Source organism: Wyeomyia smithii, chromosome 1 (assembly GCF_029784165.1).
Source record: "Wyeomyia smithii strain HCP4-BCI-WySm-NY-G18 chromosome 1, ASM2978416v1, whole genome shotgun sequence".
NCBI classification, from domain to species: domain Eukaryota; kingdom Metazoa; phylum Arthropoda; class Insecta; order Diptera; family Culicidae; genus Wyeomyia; species Wyeomyia smithii.
Window position 1 is genome coordinate 126,417,426 of NC_073694.1, and position 12,848 is coordinate 126,430,273.

At 34.4% G+C, this 12,848-nt stretch overlaps 2 protein-coding genes and 1 long non-coding RNA gene across 9 annotated transcripts in view; all 3 read left to right on the forward strand.

Annotated features, from left to right (window-relative positions):
- The window catches only part of LOC129718076 (protein unc-13 homolog 4B), a 147,503-nt gene that overhangs the window by 120,672 nt on the left and 13,983 nt on the right, over positions 1–12,848 (forward strand). The gene's annotated exons all lie outside the window — the stretch shown is intronic.
- On the forward strand, positions 87–3,613 carry LOC129718080 (uncharacterized). The gene is made up of 2 exons (XR_008726801.1): positions 87–3,212; positions 3,297–3,613. It is a non-coding gene; the product is annotated as an uncharacterized LOC129718080 (long non-coding RNA).
- Positions 6,663–9,290, forward strand: LOC129718078 (succinate-semialdehyde dehydrogenase [NADP(+)] GabD). Its single transcript, XM_055668494.1, has 2 exons — positions 6,663–7,627; positions 7,699–9,290. The coding sequence occupies exons 1-2, from the start codon at positions 7,307–7,309 to the stop codon at positions 8,932–8,934; spliced, it is 1,557 nt and encodes a 518-aa protein (XP_055524469.1). The 5' UTR covers positions 6,663–7,306; the 3' UTR covers positions 8,935–9,290.

The following is a 12,848-nucleotide window of genomic DNA, read 5'->3' on the forward strand; positions in this document are numbered from 1 at the left end:
GGCCAAAATACCCCCGTTACCCTACGGAGTACAGAATAAATATTCATGTATTGAACTTGATTAATTTAATTCACTCGCTAGAAAAACAAGACAGGTCTATAAGAAGGTAAACAAACCTGCAGTCAAATCCTTGTGGTTGCCAGATTTGTTTGCAACCGAATATTTATTGTTAAAAGAGTTGTTATTTTGATTGCATTTCTGTGCGAGTCTGTATCAGGCCCATGGCAAGCCACCTGTATTTGTGACTTTATTATATATCGAGAGAAACAGTTGAACGTGATTGGCACAAAACAAACACAACTTTACATGGCTTATACGGTTGCTACACTGAAAATCATTCCCACGCTCATGCCAAATGCTCTTTACGCATGAATGCTAATAAACAAACCCAATCATTTTTTCATGTCAATCCATATCGGTTTTTGATGGAGTCCACGCTATTTTGGTGTATTTTGGCATTCAACGTGTTTTGTCATTGTAATCTGATTGTTATGATAGATATAAGTACAGATGTAAATGAAATCCAATTCGCAGTAACGTGTCGAATTTTTATAGTGTTGTGTGTGTAGATGAAAAGTCACTTATCTTTATGGGGCCGTTCAATAATTACGTAAGCATATTTTTCCACTTTTTCTACTTTTTCTGGTGATTCTGAAAATATACCATCAGACCAAAAAAACGATATTGCATCTTTCACACCAGTTTGGACTAAAGATACTCAGAGAGAGAGAGAGAGATAAGTGATGAAAAAAACCGCCTATTTGGCAACTAGGTTTCACATGTCAGAGGTGCCAGATCTCTTCTCAAAGTGCAATGATGACAAACTTTTTCATTCGACTCGTATACCCAGGCCTTAGACGCGCCCATTCTTTTGTACTGGGTGTTATGTGACTTTTTTGTGGCTCCATTTCCATTGCGAACCCACCGTGCTTCCAATATTTTGCTTGTTATTTTTCGGTTATAGAAAAGTTGCGTTTTTTCATAAACCTGCGTATAACTGATTGTGACGGTGGAAGTCCTCAGGAATAATAAAGTGCATCACAAAAACCGTGAAAGTGTTAAGTTTTATGTTTATCTTAATTTTTATATACTTTCAACATATTTGAATATTATTTTGTTTACCATACGAGAGGTTTGTAAGCCACCAGTTAAAAATCACTGTGATAAACCAATTTTGGAGCATCCCCAATTCATTGTTTAGCAATTGAACATAAAAAACGTGTTAAAATAAATATATTCTTCATTGTATCTGATTGCAAAAACTTCAATGTGTTACCTTTCTTGTTCGTTTGGCTCGGATTTTGACATGTTCGTTTGGCTCACAAAATAACTCTTCGCATATCTCTCCCTCTGAGTATAGCTAGCCTGCACATACACTGATTTAAACGGTTTGAATTAGGCATGTCATGTGAATTTGATTAATGTATTCACGTTACGTGAAAAAATGTTTCCACACCCAATTAATATTTCTATAGTTGGAGACCATCCTAGAAAACACACTAAATCGGTAGCCGCTCATCAGCCGACTATTACCCGCATAATCAATAACCATAAAACGTGTATAACAACTAGTTTGGGATATAGTCACGACTGTATGGGTTATCATGTAACCGATAATCATGTTATCATGGTTATCATCCGTTTTTGGTTATTGATAATGCGGGAAGGCGTTTACGTCTTCACACGAGCTCAAATGCAGGGGACTATAAACGTCAACATTTTGCCTACCAATCATCAATTCATCACGGCGTCAATATTTCACTTCAAATGCTTACATAACCTATCTTATTCTTTGAAAGTGCACATTGTACTGTAAACAAATGTTGAGTTCTTGTTTTCCCATCTAAAACAATATTTATTCGAAATAAAGTTTACCGAAAATTTAGAACGTTTACTCTATTTCACTAGTTTTAGGGCAAACCAACCAAAAAGTGGGAACCAGGAACGCTGGTACCAGGCTCAATCAGTGGTAGATGGAAAATGTATGGAGTTTGACAGCCACACGAGCCTCTTGCTCAAATGTCAAATTTCATATTCATCAAGTACACTATTCGATTCATAACTACACTTTCTGAATATTTTTGTAAAATCATATTACACTTGAGTCGCTTTTTCATGGGAGATACGTGCCGCGTAAATTCCAGAATCTGCGTAAAATAACTGCGTAAATTTCGGATTATACACACTTAATTTATCTCGCCAAACTTCCCAACAGCTGATGGACCTCGGCGAAATGTTCAACATATGTCATCAGTACATTTCAACGAACATTCAGCAAATATATCGATCTACCGTAAACCAGCGGGTAATCAATTCCATTTGCCAATGTTCTTGAAAATTTCGCCGAAAACTTGTGGAACATTTCGCTGAACTTATCAGTTGTTGAGTTCTCGGCAAAGAAATATAACTGTGTTCTTCTTAATATAACCAAAAAGCTATTCAACCGGAATATAGAATGGAGCATACGCAGGCGGAGACACAACATGTATTTTCAAACTGCACAAATATCCAACAATTGCTAAATTTAAATAAATGCGTGCTCCGTTTATAACCCACACTGAGTGATATCTTGTGATATCCAAAGTTGAATAATATGACGCCATGTCAAAATTTTCCATAGATACAATTATTCCAGTCGAAGGGTCTTTTTCAATATCTTAATCGTTTGTTCTTGTTACATTCTGAATCACTAATTCTTTTTTTAAAAGATCTTATGTAAAAAAATATCGTTGATTGAATTTCACTATGAAATTAAAAAATCGATCGCTTGATTCTAAAACCAACAGCACGATTTCTTACAGTCATAACGGATTTGGTAGCTGCGGTTGTCATTTGCGGATCTGCCACCGCCGACCGATTCTAATTTTTTACCGCGCAGGCAATAACTAATGATATAAAAATTATGCATGTACATAAGTTGTAACTTATAAAATTCTTAAGCGTTTTTCTCTAAGTGTATGCTACGCTGTTTTTCCTGTTAACTGCCAACACTGGATTCACTTTTCAGTGTACTCATACACCCTGCTTTTATGTCATCTTGTAAACAATTGTATACATGGACTTCTATCCTTTCTATTACCGCAACCGAATGATTCATGTTTTTGAGTCAATAATTCTATTTTGTCAAAGAAGATACAACACACAAGATAACCTGCCGGCTCGAAACAAGATTCTTTGATTGTGACTAGTGATCAGATAACACTATAATGAAGGTAAGTAAGAATACAATTTTTATCTGATGAGTAAATAACTGGAATAAACACCATAATTCTGTTTCCTTTTTGATTCACTTAAAGGAACCCTATGAAATGCTCAGATGCTGTCGATTCAAAAATTACCCACAAGAAGTTTCCTATTGGGGTGCAATCCGAGGAAGCAGTACAGAAGCAGCCAGCAGCTACACTGTCATCATCTTGGAAGGATGAGCTGCCGGTCGTTGACCTACAGTTCAATTAGGTTCTTTCGGCTGCAGTTTGAAAAACTAGAGAAAACTCGCAGCAAAGAGTTGCAGGTTACTCGGGAAGCGTTAAATTTCATGTGGCGGTGTCGGGCGGAACCTTTTCGCTTCTCGTTAGGAATAAATTGCAGATTTTAAAAATTTCTGCGAAACATATTAGTTTGTATTTAACTAGGATATTGAAGACAAGAACATTCCTTGCATTTTTATCATAGTTTGTACTGGCACCCTTTGATTCCTTCTTTTCGACGTCGAAAATTTCATCCCAACATTTTTCAACGCAGCTTCTAAGTTTCAAAGCAACAGAAAATCAAGAAAAAAAATGATCTTAGGTTCATAAATACGCTAACAAACTTGAGTCCAATGCATCATCATCCTTTTCACCTGTTTGGTCGCCGTTGTGCCGTTTTTTCTTTGGTGTTGGTTTTCTCTGTGGTGGATTTCGTTTTATCCGGCTCACCTTGGTTATGGGCAGTTTCGAGGGCTTTAACAAATTGTTACAGGTCGCCACTGGTTGCGCCAGCAACTGCTTCTGCTTTTAGTTGAAAGTGCTAAACTACTGGACCAAGTTGACCAGATTGCGGGCACTGATAAACATAGATAGGGCTTGTTGAAATTAGGGTGATGATAAAGTTTCCTTGAACTGTTGCTTAAAATAAAAAATACTTGGAGCCCTGATTTGACTGCTCTCTTGGCGTTCTTAACGTTCATTGTTGTCGGAAAGTTCATTTTCGCTGATGTCAGTCAGTTCAACCAAACGCATATGAATAAAATCAACGAAATCATAGTTGAATGCAATTTTTTTGAACACAACCAATATCTTTTTTATTTTTATTAACTCAATGTTGTTTTTTAATGATCTTGTTCATGGGATTGAATCGATAAGGTAAAATTTTTATTAAGCTAATCAGTAAACAAATTACCAATATTGATTACTGGTTACACTGCGTCGACGAAAGCAGCCTTCTGGAAAAACATTATCAATACCAGTACAAATCAACATGTTGATACTAACACCAGTTGAATTTTTGTAAGTGTAGTAGTTTGGAGCTGCCAAATACATTGAAAAGACGCTAGAGCATAAATTGCGTTATACCCAACACGCAATCATTGTACTGGTTGCAAATCACATCAACAATTGTACTGAAAACACACAATTTTGTACTGGTTTCGCACCATCCAACTTTTGCGTGTAGAGATATTCTATCTTTACAATTTGTCTGAACATTGTAAAAATATTTCTATTTACCCATAGAGCCCACAATTGAAAATTAAAAATATTGCTACAGGGATAACAGTTTTTTTTTGTCGGCATAGTGTCTTCGGCATAGTGTCTTCGGCAAGGTTGTAGCAAATAATTTTGTCCTTCCAAATAAAAAATATGCCTCTCTAAAAAACCCGGGAAAAAAAGTTTTTTCAAAATATAATAACTTTTTTTTCCTGACTTCTCCATGATCGGACCAGTTTCATTGTTTAGGTAATCTTTTGTAGTCTTTATTAGAACAAACCAGATTTTTAAAGAGTGTGTATCTTTGTGAAAAAAAAAACAAAATCATTATCTACAACTTTGCCAAAGACGTCACACCGATCAAACAAACCGTTTTGACTCTAAAAATATGTGTAATCATCCATACCTTTCCAAAATAGTGGTCCCCGTGGTTCTGTGGTTAGCGATGTCGGTCGGCTAGCTCTCCCACACGGTTGTGATATCGGGTTCGATTCCCGATCAGGCCGAGGATCTTTTCGAGCTGGAAATTTTCTCGACTCAGCACTGGGGCACGGTGTATCGTTGTACTTATCCTACACATGCAAAATGTGCCAAAAACAATATCAATATTGTTTATTGTTTTCCAAAATAGCATTTCTCAGCTTCTCAGCAATCTTTTGCCTATAGTTATATATATATATATATATATATATATATATATATATATATATATATATATATATATATATATATATATATATATATATATATATATATATATATATATATATATATATATATATATATATATATGCATATATATATATATATATATATATATATATATATATATATATATATATATATATAATATATATATATATATATATATATATATATATATATATATATATATATATATATATATATATATATATATATATATATATATATATATATATATATATATATATATATATATATATATATATATATATATTATATATATATAGTTATATAGTTATATATATTAATTTGGATGCCCGTTTCTTAAACAATTAAATTGGATGCCCGTTTTTTTATGAAATTGATCTTCTCTGTTAACTAAACTTATTTTGTTTTCAAACTTCAAATTGTTTTTAATTTGACGCTCTCACAAAAGTCCTGGGACTTTTCCACGAAGGGCGATTGCTGCGGCAAAGGCAAAGGCGGCAAGTTTCCGATTAGGTAGGATTTTCAGGTGTTTTTGAAAAATAACTGCGGCATGCTTTATTAGCAATCCGAACTAAAATGAATTATTATATTCTAACCCAAGTCCTAACTGTCCTGTCCTAAGCAGAAAGATTACATCTAATAAAAAATAAACTTCAACATTGAACATGAAAACCATCATAACATCAAGCACAGGCAAAGTAAAACGTCGAAGTCTCAGCTATATGCTGGTCCGATCATGACACAAAACAGGCCGTCACATTTCATTAACAATTTCAGTTTTGAGCGAAATTCCGCCTAAAAAGACTTTTTTTAATATTATTACTATAGAAGCATTTGACACAAAAAAGTACAGCAATTCCATTATTATTGTGTAATAACAAGGCAAGGCAGCTATCTGAAGTGAGAATTGCACTCGAGAATTAATCATATATTAAAACTATTATCATTTAATGAAACTTCTTAGAATGTTACTGTTTAGAAAATCTGACATTTCCGAACATCACAAGAATTTCTCATGAATTAATAAAACAATCTCGCATGTGAAAAATAGGTCTAGCTGGCCAGATCATGATACAACACCCTATAATATCAGGTTAGTATTCATCATGAATCATTTGAGAAGTTAAATCTTTTCGTTAAACCTGACAAGATGGAACACCCAGTATGAGCCGAAGATCTCAGCATCATGGCTGGCTGTGATACTCATATCCATGAATCAAACAGTAGGTACTCTTAGTATGTATTTAAGTATTGTTTGCTTTATTGTGGGTATCTCAGTATGTTGCTATCGCTACTCTTATTGATAGAATCAAGCAAGAGAATAAATAGCAACGAAAAATCTCTCGCTACTTTAAAACAGTTCATATGAAGGCACAAACACATGTTTGAATACCGGGCATGCGCATGAGATTTTCAACTTATATTTAAGGTATCATATTAGACCGGCTCAACTTATGATGTGTATCGACTGAGCTTCAATGATTTATATTGTATTGATTGAATAGTGATACGCAACCGATTAAATTATGCAACGTTATCACAAATGTAAAAGCATAAAAACTTCAGTTACAAGAAAACATTTTGCGTTGTATTAGAACGTCTGTTTCTGGGTTTCTTTGATTTTGCATGAGTTTTATGTACTCTCCTAATATTGTAGTAGGTAGGTACATACGAATACGAATATTTATTACAACTTAGATAGTAGTGTTAGCGAGACCGGATTCTCGGCGATTTATTTGACCTTGCTACACATGATTTTGACAGTTTATGCTTATTCAATTCGCCAAGCGGCTGCGGTTTGTCGAAAAAGAATATTCATATTCATTGTACCGTTAGAACACTTGTTCGAAGTTTACGCGAGTACGTCAAAGCAAACATTTCGAATCGATAATTGAAAACAAGCGGATATTAAGGCTATTCGCTGCACCATGCCAGTCTTCCTGTTGTTTAACAGAGTTGCGTTGAATCGCGTTGTAATGAGACGTGATGTGATTGAATTAAGTGCAACCAACATTATACGGAGAAAACTGCATTTGCTGCAAAATCAAGCATTCATCAATGGAAAATGGGTTGATGCGCTTAGTGGTCAAAAATTCGATGTAACGAACCCAGTTAATGAACAAACTTTGGGAACCGTTCCAGATATGAATGTAGACGATTTAAACGAAGCGATAGATACGGCTTACCAGACATTCTACTCTAAAGGATGGCATACTAGTACATCTAAAGAGAGAGCGGCGTTGCTGAAGGTTGATATTTCTTTCATTGATTCATATGTTACTGCATGAGAAATTAAATAATTTTATTTGTGAAATTGCAGAAATGGTTTCATTTCCTAGAAACCAATCGCCAGGAAATAGCTAGGATTATGACCAGTGAATCTGGTAAACCTATAGCAGAATCTCTAGGAGAAATTACGTACGGTAATTCGTTCGTTGAATGGTTCGCTGAGGAAGCTCGTCGGGTTTACGGAGAAATTGTTCCTACTCCACAGGCAAATCGACAGATGATGCTCATTAAGCAACCAGTGGGGGTTGCTGGATTGATCACACCGTGGAATTTTCCACATGCTATGATTACTCGCAAAGCAGCGGCAGCTATAGCTGCTGGTTGTACCGTTATCATCAAACCTGCCGAGGATACACCGTTGACTGCATTAGCATTGACTAAATTAGCCGAGGAAGCTGGATTTCCCAAGGGTGTATTAAATGTGGTAACCAGCAGTCGTAAAAATGCAGCAAGTATTGGCGAGCTTTTGTGTAGAAGTGAGAAAGTTGCAGCTATATCTTTCACTGGATCCACAGAAGTTGGAAAATTACTTTACAAGCAATGTGCGAATGGCATCAAGCGGATTGGTTTGGAATTAGGAGGAAATGCTCCATTCATTGTATTTGACTCGGCAGATCTAAATAAAGCAGTTGACGGAGCAATGAATTCAAAATTTCGTAACTGCGGCCAAACATGTATCTCTGCGAACAGATTTTTAGTTCAGGATGGAATCTATGATCGGTTTATGAGTCGGTTATTGGAACGAGTGAAACAATTGAAAATCGGTGATGGCAGCCAAGATGGAGTACAGATCGGTCCACTAATCAATCGTTCTCAACTTACTAAGGTTTCGCAATTTGTAGAAGACGCCAAACAAAAAGGAGCAGAGGTGGTTTGCGGAGGTAAGCAGTTACCCGAACATGGATCATTGTATTTCGCACCCACAATAGTAACACGGCTACGAAATGATATGCGTTTGTATAACGAAGAAGTTTTTGGCCCTGTTATATCGATTATTCGGTTCAAAACAGAGGATGAAGCGCTGAAAATTGCCAACGGAACACAACGAGGGTTAGCCGGTTATTTTTACAGTACCGATTTGAATCAAGTATTTAGAGTCTCGAAATTACTAGAGTCTGGAATGATTGGGGTTAACGAAGGATTGATATCTAGTGCGGAGGCAGCTTTTGGCGGAATCAAGGAATCCGGTATTGGGAGAGAAGGATCAAAATATGGAATCGATGAATACGTTTATATTAAATATTTGTGCTATGGAAATTTAGAATGAAAACAAAATTCTAAGCAATATTGAATAGCATTTATACAAATTATTAAAAACTAGCTATGGTAAAAATAGTAGTTTGAATTCATTCATCTTCTATTAAAGCAACAATTTGTAAAATAAATACATAAAGTTATCACTCCAATGCGAACAATAATATATAAACTAGAGTTAAAATGCGTTTTGATGCATTAATTGTAGTTAAACCACGCAAGGTAGTGTTATTCTAAATGTAACACACTTACCACAAAAGATCAAAATAATGGTCGCAGTGGTCCAAATCTTACAAAAAAAAACACACTGACAGAATGATGCTTCTGTATTTGTTGTTATGAAGCATTTTTTGGTTGGTTCGGTATTTGCACCAGAAAGTTAAACTATTTAATAAAAAGCATTTAGTCTCAAATAATAAATATATGATATTCCACGAATCAATTGTTTCTATTCAAATAACTAGATACCATATCCGAATACATCAACAACATATTCGTGAAGGTTGAAAATTATAAGTGAGACGAAAAACAGAAGTCCGGCTGGTTTTAGTACTCAAATCAAGGTCCGAACCAATATTCGAATGACACGAACGATAAACCAGCATCACCTTTTTCTATTTGGCAGGGGAGACTGGAAAGACTTGATCCCCTCTTCTTATTTTCCTTCTAGTTGTGAGAAAACACATTCAAAATAAGATCGGTTGTGAATTTGGATAGACTATACTAGTGTCTGATTACCATAAAAAAGCCTTATAAATATTTTGCTCTCATAAAAAAACCTTATATTTATTTTGCTTGCTTAAGTAATAAACATTTTTGTAAAACATGCAAAAATGAAAAAAATATCTCTCACTAGGGATGACATCACCTTCCACGATTTAAAAACATGTGTTTTCATACTTTATGTTAATAAAAAAATAAGAGAGTCATTTATGATTTGCATAAACACTTATACGCCATCCAATTTCCACGTGGTCTAAATAATATATACACTGTACAAAAAAAAATTCTGACCAAAAAAATTAAAAATAAACATTTAATTTCAATTTAAAGAAAACAGTTAATTTTTTTAATTTTTTTAAAGAAACTTCACGTTAATATGCCACTTTAAAAAAAGGTCCAATATGGAGAAATAAAAAATAATTTTTTTATGGTACATTAATTATTTTTATAAAATTTCTAATTCAAACATTTTTCAAAATATTTGTATTCTGATGATTTTAAAAGATGAAAAGAGTAATTTTGAATCAAAAAGCTCTTAGTAGTTAACATTCTAAAGGCATTGGTTTTCGAGTTATTTTGAATTTAAGCTCGAAAAATTATTAATATTTAGGAAAATACACGTTTTTCTTAATTTGTCCGTGGTTCTTCAGCAAAAACCATACGTTCATTGGAATGCTTGATAAAAAATATACAATTCGTTCTTTGACAATAAGACGATTGGGCGAACGGTTCTCAAGAGAAGAGTTAAAATATTAAAATCTAAACGGCTTGGGCAATGTTCACATTTGCGGAGATAACAATATTTGGATCGTGTAGTAGAGCTACATAATAGTTGTTCAAAGTAAAATTTAGAATCATTTTGGAATGAATATTTCTTTAGACTGTGTATCATCAATTCAGTATTTTCGTGAATAGTCCAAACACAAATATTATAAGATCCTGAGCTTCCAAGTAATTTACAATGCTTAGGTTTCAAAGCTCTAAAAGAAGTCAACCCAATATCAGTTTTGCTGATATCTTTGAAATAAACGTAACGCTGTCGCTTACCATCTTTTCTCACTGAAAGGTAATCCCTTTGCCCTGGCATGGCTCTACTGACCTGGTCACTGTCATAAAACTGCAATACCTCGTTTTTTACTTCCAAGGGCAATCCATGTCCAAGCCTCAAGTCACGTCACTAACCTCTGATATGAGCCGAGCCTGTTTCACAATGTATTCCGTTGTTTCAAAGTGTTATGTTATCGTTTGTTGGTTCCAATATTTCGGTAGAACCGAAAGTATTCTTACTTTATTTTCCCTCGAGCATTTGGGCGCAGTAAATTTTTTCTTTTAACTGCAAAATCATCTCGTAGAAGTCTCTCGCTTTCCGTTTCAATAAATCCAGGTCATCTTCAGCATCAAAACCGAAAATGTTTTTTCTTATACCGTCAGTAATGTTCTGATACTTTTTTGGGATATTTTTCCTGAATGAGCTTTGCACCGATTGTGATATCGCACATAGGAGTAAATACGTTTAAAACCTGATCATAAGTGAAAAATTCAAAGTAAATCAACTTTGTATTGTAGTGTTTCATTTTGAAGTGTGATGTATGCTTGATCACTTGACAGCTCATCAACATCCAAAAGTTATGTTTACGGTCTTAACGAGAGGTTTGAACCGACCGCAATTCAACAGTTTTTTGTGCATGATAATGACGCTTTGATACCGTGAGCTGAAATATAACGTTTCGAAGATAAACAAGTGATTTTTAAATTAAACAACGATGGAGATTTTTTTTTCCTGTATGGACTTCCTCACTGCGACCAGAATCGTAGATCTATTGTGAGAAGCGACGATGGAGATTGCTAAAGAATGTTAATCGAACAGAAATGTGTACTTAGCATGTATGCTAGTCTCTCCAAATACCCAGGTGTTTGTCAAAATCAATATGATGAAACCCAAAATTTCTGTTTTTATAAGTTAACTCAAAATGGGTTAAGTTATGTTTCCGGCAAAATCCGGTTGAACGGCTTATATTACGTGAAAGTGCTAATATTTTTGGTTATAATGGTGAAGAAAAACCTTCCGGATGCTTCCGGTTTCTTGTTTTATCGCTATGTGAAAATAATAAAGAATTCTTATTTTTCGCTTCTTGGATAGTTGTAGCCTTGGTTACCAAAATGAAACTTTTTCAAACGACTGAAATGTGTACTGAAAAGTCATTTCATGATAAATTCAAGTATTTGGATGAATTTTGACCCGACTATGACTTAATTTAAATTTCATTATAAGAAATGTCATCCATCACTTTAAGGTGGGTTACTTCATGCAAAAAATTATCCAAATCCAATCATTTGTTTTTATTATCACAATATGATACGTTTTCAGTGTAAAAATTTTTTTAAAATAATTATGATCAGGTTTGATGTTCTAAGTGTTCCACTGTGTATCGGTGAAACGTTGATTCCAGCTAGGCCTTTGTTGAAAAACTCAATTATCTGTGCTCTGGAGTATTCTTTTTGAATGCTTTCTTGAGAATATGATGATACGATTGTTGTAGTAGATGGTATCTCCGCCAATTCGTATACAGATGCAGATGGTTGCAACTTCGTTGGTAGAATGTTTCTTTCACATCCTGATGTTGATGGTTCCATGAATGAATTGTGTGGATGCTCTTCGAGATCAAATTCATCATTCACTCCGATACAATATAATCAACGCGAATCACAAATTGATAAAGACGTATTAAAATGAGTTTAACTGTTCAATATTTTTAATTTTGCAATAAAGTTTTTGTTTAATTTGCGTAAGCTTGATAAGCATGGGTAAAATACCGTTGTTAAAAATAGAAATTTAGTTCGAAAAATCTAGTATACCTTAGATTATTCAAACTTTTATAACATGAACGTCGTTTTATGTAAAAGACACCTTTCTCTAGAATGTTTGACCAACTTGTTCCATTCCGCGTTTGAGATACAATGAAGAGATAAGGTCTCCCCAACCTCTCCTACAAAACTAATTACATCAGTAGACGCGGACAAGTAGCGAAACACAATTTTCTGCACGTTGCACAGTGGCAGGTCTCTGAACAAAAGTCGAAAAAAACCTAAATTAGAATCGTATTTTTTTGTTTGGTTCTAAGAGGACTCCATTATGAATTAGGGTGGTGCAAAAATCGTCATAATTCAATTTATTTTATTTTGAAAAAAAAAATTAGCTTTTAA